Here is an 8221-nt window from a genome sequence, read left to right on the forward strand (position 1 = left end):
TCCAACATTGGTAACGGTTCTAGTGATAGTAACTTCTTTTGCAAGGTTTGGGATAGTGATTGAAGGCAAGTTAAGATCAAGAACTGAAGGTTTGGGGTTTCCACAAACCGTCTTCTTGCGGACGAGTCTAGTAATGGATGAATCCGTGTAACCAACAGAGCACAAGTAGAGAACATAGTCGTTAACTCCCATATCGTAAACAAGACCGGGTTTTGCGGCTTTCTCTGAGTTCACAACGCCTCCTCCATAGTCAAATGGATCAGCTAATTTGCGGTTTGACCCGTCTGCGAAAATGGGTTCACCTGATGGATCTGTTCTCCAAGCTGTAGTGACAATAGCGGATCTAATGGCGGCTGGAGACCAATGAGGGTGCAAAGACTTGAGGAGTGCAACAATTCCTGCAACAACAGGAGTCGACATTGATGTTCCTGATTTCATGGAGAATCCTCTGTCGTAGAATGTATCGTTTGGAGAAGTAGCTGCGAGTATGTTCACTCCAGGTGCTGCAATATCAGGCTGTATAAAACCATCAAAAGAAACTTCAGTCAAAAGTAACTACATGAAACTTGTAAATTTTAGGGTTTAAAGTTTTAAGACTTATCAAAAACAGAGAATTTAGTAGCTAAGCTTGGATCATACCTTGAGAATTGCTGGAGTGATTGAACTAGGTCCTCTCGATGAGAAAGTCGCGACCTTTGTAGCAACAGGGAGTCCAACCAATGTTCTTGTAGGTTGAATCTTGGCGACTGGTGATCTACAAAACCAACCATTTGATATACAGAATCAATATCTAGGTATTGGTTACAATTACTAACTAATATGTAAGGGGTTATGTAATATATATACCTAGTGGAACGTATGTAGAAGAGTATATCAGTTCCTAGTTCGTAATCAACAGCGAGACAGGGGAAACCGTCGCATGGATTAAGCTGATAGCCTGGATTTCTTGCAACTATAACGCCGTAGCCATCAAGGTTGAATACATCTGATGCAGCCTGGATCAGGGTACCATAATCTGTCGATTTCGTGAAACACAAGACAATCTTTTCTTTTATTATACGAGCTGGGTTTTTAGCAAGATCTTCACAGACTCTGCAAGTTTTTTAAAAGGTTTGGTCTTAGTAAGAGAAAACGATTGAGATGACAGACTAGAAAGAAAAAAAAGATTAGAGAGTTTGAAAATTACCCTGAAAATGTCTCGTTGCTTGCTCCTGGACCTTCAGGGTAAACTAAACCGGTGAAATCCATGTCTGGACCTTGATACAATGCTTGACCCTAAAATTTGAAATGTTAAAAACAGAGTTTGTGCAAGAAGTGATTTTTTTCCTCTGTTTTTTTTTTTAACTTACCACAATCGTAATGTTGTTGCCAAGTGTGATAAGTGTTGGAAAAGACCGATCTTGAGTGGTTGCAGCGACGGTAATGATCCAAGGAGCCGTGTTGGTGACGGTTTGAGAAGCAGGACCCGCGTTACCACCTGAACAGACAACGGGGATTCCCTTGGCAACCGCATGAAACGCTCCAACAGCCATAGCGTCCTGAGCATCCACTTCCGGAAACAGAGGAATTGGGAACGATGTGGAGATTGACAAAACGTCTACACCGTCGTGAATCGCTTCGTCTATTGCTTTCAACATATCTGCAGCTGAACAAGTCGCTGTTCCTATAGAGGCTAAGTGCCAACAAGCCTTGTACATTGCTATGCGTGCCCGTGGAGCACCACCTCTAGCGGTTCCTCTCCCGAGAGCTAAGTAGCTCGCGTCTGGCACAAATGAGCCAGCAGCGGTTGCAGCCACGTGTGTCCCGTGACCATTGAAGTCTCTAGGAGATATGTACTCTGGATTCTCTGTAGTGTTCCAGTTGCTTTCGTCGGCGCCATTGATTAAGCCACTGATGAAGTATTTGGCGCCAATCAGTTTTCTGTTACAAACGGTTGAGCCGTTAAAGCTCTGTTTTGACTCACAAGTTCCTTTCCAACGTTTTGGTATTGGTCCAAGACCTTTGTCACTGAATGATTCAGACTCTGGCCATATCCCTGATATAAATATAAAACCAACCCCGGTTTAATTAAATCTGAAACTTTACAAGAATTCGGTTTAAGGGGCAAGAGTTGAGTTTATACCGGAGTCAACTACACCGATGATGACTTTGTCTCCCATGTTAGTTTGGTTTAGAAGATTCTTTGNTTTTTTCCTCTGTTTTTTTTTTTAACTTACCACAATCGTAATGTTGTTGCCAAGTGTGATAAGTGTTGGAAAAGACCGATCTTGAGTGGTTGCAGCGACGGTAATGATCCAAGGAGCCGTGTTGGTGACGGTTTGAGAAGCAGGACCCGCGTTACCACCTGAACAGACAACGGGGATTCCCTTGGCAACCGCATGAAACGCTCCAACAGCCATAGCGTCCTGAGCATCCACTTCCGGAAACAGAGGAATTGGGAACGATGTGGAGATTGACAAAACGTCTACACCGTCGTGAATCGCTTCGTCTATTGCTTTCAACATATCTGCAGCTGAACAAGTCGCTGTTCCTATAGAGGCTAAGTGCCAACAAGCCTTGTACATTGCTATGCGTGCCCGTGGAGCACCACCTCTAGCGGTTCCTCTCCCGAGAGCTAAGTAGCTCGCGTCTGGCACAAATGAGCCAGCAGCGGTTGCAGCCACGTGTGTCCCGTGACCATTGAAGTCTCTAGGAGATATGTACTCTGGATTCTCTGTAGTGTTCCAGTTGCTTTCGTCGGCGCCATTGATTAAGCCACTGATGAAGTATTTGGCGCCAATCAGTTTTCTGTTACAAACGGTTGAGCCGTTAAAGCTCTGTTTTGACTCACAAGTTCCTTTCCAACGTTTTGGTATTGGTCCAAGACCTTTGTCACTGAATGATTCAGACTCTGGCCATATCCCTGATATAAATATAAAACCAACCCCGGTTTAATTAAATCTGAAACTTTACAAGAATTCGGTTTAAGGGGCAAGAGTTGAGTTTATACCGGAGTCAACTACACCGATGATGACTTTGTCTCCCATGTTAGTTTGGTTTAGAAGATTCTTTGGATGTCTTGAAGTATGTTTTAAGTAATCCCAAGTCCTAGTTGTTTGTAGTTCGTAGAATCTATCGCGTATGACATGAACAACTTCAGGTAACTCTGTTTATATCACACAAAATAAATAGTTGCATTAAGCCATGGCGAAAAAACAAACAAGAACTGACCCAAATGGTCATTCCAAAGTATCAATCTTTGTGTGTTTATCAGTACCTGAGAGTTGAATCACTTGGGAATCAGTTAGTTTGGCTGCGAAAGCGGAAAATCCATGGCGATAACTATACACCATTGACTCATGTGCAGCTTCTTTGCTGTGATATGTGATGTGACATTAACAAAAATGAGTATAACAACCAGTGTGGATATGGTTTGGTCAAAGTTGATAATACAAGTTTTTAAAGTAGTTATTACCTTCCGAGGATTGACCAAAGCATCTGATGATGAGACTCGGTGACTGAGTCAGGATGATCGTGCTGCCTTTCACCGAGATACACTATGTGAACCTATTGAATCATCAAACAAAGCATACTAATCTTAGCTTCTTGCAAGAACTAAAACTCGTATAAGCTAAGTAGACCAAGGAAAAACAAAAAAAAACAAAAAATAACTGAGTAGAGAGATTCAGATCTGGGAACAGAAAAAACATATATTGCGTACCTTAGTTTTAGCAGCAATGTTGAGAGCAAGCATTAGACATATTGCCACAATGATCGATGTTTTCGTCATTTTTGGTTCTGTTAGAGAGATGAAATGTAATGTAGTTTACTTGAAGAGACTCATGTGGAAGAAGAAGGGTTTATATATACAATGAAGTTGAGTTCTTTTAGGCTCACATTGTTTGAACTTTGAATGATTTGGAACATAATAATGGGTTGCTCTGATTATGACAACTTGTATGTTTTTTAATAAAGCTTTTTTGTCATTAATAATGATTGTTAGTTTATGTGACAATGCAGCCTCGTGGACCTTTTCTCTCTTTGCATGATAGGAACCACATAAGAAGGTCCCTATATTTCCAATCTCATGAGTCAAGAACCATTCAGTTGACCACTTCTTTGTAAAAAAAAAGTCTTATTCATCTCCTTTCAATATTATTATATCTACGGCGCATTACACGGAGAAACAAAGCCGCCCTGATTTTTATCTTATTATATAGAATATGATTGGTTCAATTTTGAAATGCAATTGTCACTGGAAAGTGGAAACGAATAATTTATTCTTGATCAAACCAAAAGAAAGAAGGATAACAACACGAGGTCTAATCTAATGATACACTATATGGTTATGGACGATGGTTCTATGGTTATGGACGATGGTTCTATGTGAATGCGATACTTGTTCTTTTTGTTATATTTTCTGGTTGGAAAAAACATGCGATGATGACAATGAAACAATATGTTGTGATAGTGGAATTCACTTTTATGACAAAGCTGATAATGTTATTCCAAATCTGTGTGTCCTCCCAATATCTTAATTAGTTTTATGCTCAACATGCTATATATACGGGATTGTGGTCTTTTACTGTAATCTGGAAGGTCCCAAAGTAAAATATCATAAGAACAAAAGAAGTGGTTAATTAATAAAACCTATTGACAGAATAGTTAAAATACAATGTTTCTTATTCTTAGGTGAATGGGGTGTATCACGTAGTGGAAAATGCTTAGATTCTCTAATAAATCATCTTATGGGTGGCGTTATTCGAATTATATTGGGTTTGTGTGATTGGAGAGTGTTAGAAAAATTGAGATAAAAAATTAGTAGTTGATTTTTTTTTTTCTTTTTCGAAAGTTGGTTAATGAGAATAATATGTTGAAAGTAATTAAGAAGAATTGATACAAATATATACTAATAAAAAGTAGGAGCTATAAACTCCTAAGGCTGTCCACCTAGTATTTAAAACAACCAATAGTGATAAGACATGTCACTAATTAACATTTTCTAAAATCTCCAGAATATTATATATTAAAAATTATTTTAAACAACCTATCATGATTTGACATGTCATTTATTAACATTTTTTAAATTTCCAGAATTTTTTAGAAAACGGAAAATTTTAAATTTATGGAAATAAAAAAACTATGCATAATATCCCACATCGGCTAGAAATTTTTTAGACAATAGTTCAGAACCAGTATAAATAAGATTAATATGCCTCCAACAACGAATAAGCAGGAAAGCTTGATTTATCAGGCTTCCAAGTTTAAAAGTTTTATATGGTTTGATCTGGTTTTTTATTTGATCAAACTAAAACTTTAAAAAGTTTCAAAAAAATATTATAATATTTAAAATTTTTAAAAGTTTAAATATTGAAACTTTTAAAAGTTCTTAGCTTTTAAAAAGTTTTTATATATTATAAGTTTTAAATTTTAAAAGTTTAAAATATTATAAATATTGAAACTTTTTTAAAGGTTCAAATTTTATATTTCGAAACCTTTTAAAAGTTTAAAATATTATAAATATTGATGTAAAACATAAATTATCTTATTTATCTACATTTGTGCTTTTTATTTCTTATGAGCTGTAAAACACATTTTTGTGTATGATTTTATAGATGAGTTGATATTTTTTCATTATTATTTTTTTATTTTTGGATCTAAGGAAGAAGGATTGACATCGCAAGCCTTAATTTGATGTTTGAGTCAAATTTTGAGGTTTAAAGAAGAAAGATGGACGACAAACACACATGTTTTATTAGCTATACATAGGCATGACAAGGGTTACGGTTGTCACGGTTACGGTTTATTAACCATCGGTTATGGTTAGAAATTTTTAAACCTTAACCAGAACCGTTTAATAAACGGTTAAACAGTTACGTTTAAATACGGTTACGGTTCAAGCGGTTACTGTTATATAATGTTACGATTATCTAATAATATGATACGGTTGATATTATTTGATGATATAATATAATTGATATTATTTATTTATAATTAATATGTTCTTATAGTGTACTCATATTTCTATATATCATATGATTCATATTAAATAAATAATTATTAGTATATTTTATTATGTTTTTAAAATATTATAAACCAAAGTAAGGATTTTGGTTTGAGAAGTTTCTAAACGCGTGGATCTAAAACCAAATAAGTATATAGATAAAATTATCAATAATTGGGTGCATGTGTTGACTATGCTGTTCTTCATGAATTTCACAAATTTTATGGGAAAATAAATGATTTTGTTCTTGGAGTTTGATGGGTTAACAAGTTGTGTGGTATTCTTAAAAAAAGGTTTTTCAGTGGAAGAATGTGAAGATGTTGACAAGAAGAAGAAGAAAAAGAGTATAACGAAGAACCAAATAGTAAAAGTAACGATGACAATTACCACAAAATTTGACAATGAAAATGACAAGAAAGAATATGAAGAATAAGAAAACATTGAATAAAAAACACGAAAACATAGGTGGTAGCGGTCAATTAAATATGAAAATGAGTTATATTCATGATTATAAAATTGTTTCGTTTTTCTAGTGGTCAAAAAAATGGTTTAGTATATGTGAGGTCATCAGTTTGATTTGTCTCGCCTGGACGTCGAGTTAAATTTATGAGTTTTTTTATCAGATTTGATTTTATAACACAACTGATTTTTATATTTTAAAAGATTGTGTATCTGAAATTTAATTTTTTTCATTAGTACAAATTTGAATTTTTTTTATGAGATAATATATTATTACCGTCATCAATCATATATAATTTTTATCAAAATATATCAAATAAACCGACGCTACTCAAAACCTAGTAATTAATTAAAGAAACATAATCTATCTATATAAAGTTATTTTTTTTCTCTTTTCGGGTGCAGCCACGTCAGCACCCCCACGTGTACTCTCCATACGAATAACGCTCATTTCTTTTTAAAACAAACAAAACCAAATTTGGGCTTAATTCTAATGCAGCCCATTACTGCAAACCAGTATCAGCCTAGCGCAATGAATTAAATTAAAAAATAGCCAACTTTGTCTTTTCCTAAGAATCTGTAGAGCCAATTTCGAAAAGGAAATCTAATTACGATCTGGAAATCGAGAGGGTTGCGACGAGTGAGCTTCTCTTCCTCAGAAGCCATAGACACCACCTGCAACTGCTTCCTTGTCCTGCGGCTCAGAGGGAAGCGTTGAACGGAGATGAAAGGGCTACCGATAGAAGAAGCAGCTCCGTTTAGCGACGGTGAAGATAGTGGCAGAGAGAGAAGTGGCAACGGTGACTAAAGCGATGCCGATACATGAAGCGGCGCCGTAGCTCCTCAGCCTCTCTGTCTTCTATGATTCTATCGGTTCTGTCAACACTTTCTGATAAGAGAGGGTGGATTTGGTCAGAGGAAGAATCTCAACTGCATTACTTTTAATTGCAGGAGCATATGACAGCGACGAAGCAGCAGCACATACTGGGGACCCGACACACCATCTTTTATTTTCTGGTAAACAAAAAAAAAACAGTTTGATTGGGTTTGATGATGCATGTAGTTTGGCTTCAATTTCATCTATCTTGACAAGGCTTCAATTAGTTTGATTTAATCAAATCTTGTGATTTTATCCAAGTTAAGAACTTTGGCTTTTGTTTCTTTGAGTATTCATCTTTATGCCTCATGATGCATCGCTTTGTAAATAGCTATGTTTTTTAACTTATTTCATTTTGTTAAGTCTACGAATCAAATATGAAACCTTTTTATAGTTACTTGATATGTTTGTTTCGGATTAGTGTTTGTGCAGAAGAACACTCCGTCCCTATCAGTGCCACAGTTTGGTGATTGGGACCAAAAAAGAGGAGGAACATTGCCTGACTACTCTCTGGATTTGACTAAGATTGAAGAGATGAGGAAACAAAAAAAAAGAGACCCTTCTCCAGCCAGTTTAGGCAACGAGGATGATGAGCTCATTAAGCCACCCGACTCAGCTACTTCCACAACTGCTAAATTCACAAAATTGTTTATGTCAAGGTATTCCCCCTCTTTAATATATTTCCTCATATGAATCCTAAAAACTCTAGAAAGTAATTTGCCTTTTGAGTTGTCTTGTAATTGCTGTCTTTTGTTTGGTTTATCTGATGTTTTTCAAAAAATTGAATCGTTATTTGACACAGCCTTTCTGGTCAATAATTTGAAAAAAACTTCGCCTTTCAAAACAAAACATTCTAGGGCCTTACAAAACTGCAGCCCTTCACAGTAATACCAGTCTCAGCC

General features: G+C 36.2%; 2 protein-coding genes across 5 annotated transcripts in view; one reads left to right on the plus strand and one right to left on the minus strand.

Annotated features, from left to right (window-relative positions):
• Positions 1-3861, minus strand: part of LOC104757661 (subtilisin-like protease SBT3.2) — a 5006-nt gene extending 1145 nt beyond the window's left edge. Inside the window, exons 1-9 of one of the 3 annotated variants that reach the window (XM_010480410.1) lie at positions 3701-3861; positions 3455-3546; positions 3257-3354; positions 2990-3145; positions 2217-2902; positions 1187-1275; positions 847-1092; positions 640-754; positions 153-516 (exon numbers count right to left, since the gene is read on the minus strand). In XM_010480410.1, coding sequence (XP_010478712.1) covers positions 153-516; positions 640-754; positions 847-1092; positions 1187-1275; positions 2217-2902; positions 2990-3145; positions 3257-3354; positions 3455-3546; positions 3701-3769 — 1915 coding nt within the window. In that variant the 5' untranslated portion in view covers positions 3770-3861. Of the gene's footprint in view, positions 1-108; positions 517-639; positions 755-846; positions 1093-1186; positions 1276-1349; positions 2036-2122; positions 2176-2216; positions 2903-2989; positions 3146-3256; positions 3355-3454; positions 3547-3700 lie in introns of those variants that run through there. The other 2 variants (XM_019239805.1, XM_010480411.2) reach the window with 2 other exon arrangements.
• Positions 6994-8210, plus strand: LOC104757663. Of its 2 annotated transcripts, none has more exons than XM_010480414.2 (3): positions 6994-7277; positions 7394-7459; positions 7741-8210. In XM_010480414.2, the coding sequence occupies exons 1-3, from the start codon at positions 7265-7267 to the stop codon at positions 8010-8012; spliced, it is 351 nt and encodes a 116-aa protein (XP_010478716.1). In that variant the 5' UTR covers positions 6994-7264; the 3' UTR covers positions 8013-8210. The 2 variants fall into 2 exon arrangements, 1 of the variants encoding a protein (XP_010478716.1); XR_762500.2 differs by having other exon boundaries at positions 6998-7315.

This window comes from Camelina sativa, chromosome 17, assembly GCF_000633955.1.
Source record: "Camelina sativa cultivar DH55 chromosome 17, Cs, whole genome shotgun sequence".
Lineage (NCBI taxonomy): Eukaryota > Viridiplantae > Streptophyta > Magnoliopsida > Brassicales > Brassicaceae > Camelina > Camelina sativa.

Coding starts and splice junctions, on each gene's coding strand:
- LOC104757663 (XM_010480414.2), top strand. Junction 7,460..7,740: donor ACACCATCTTTTATTTTCTG/GTAAACAAAAAA, acceptor GTTTCGGATTAG/TGTTTGTGCAGAAGAACACT.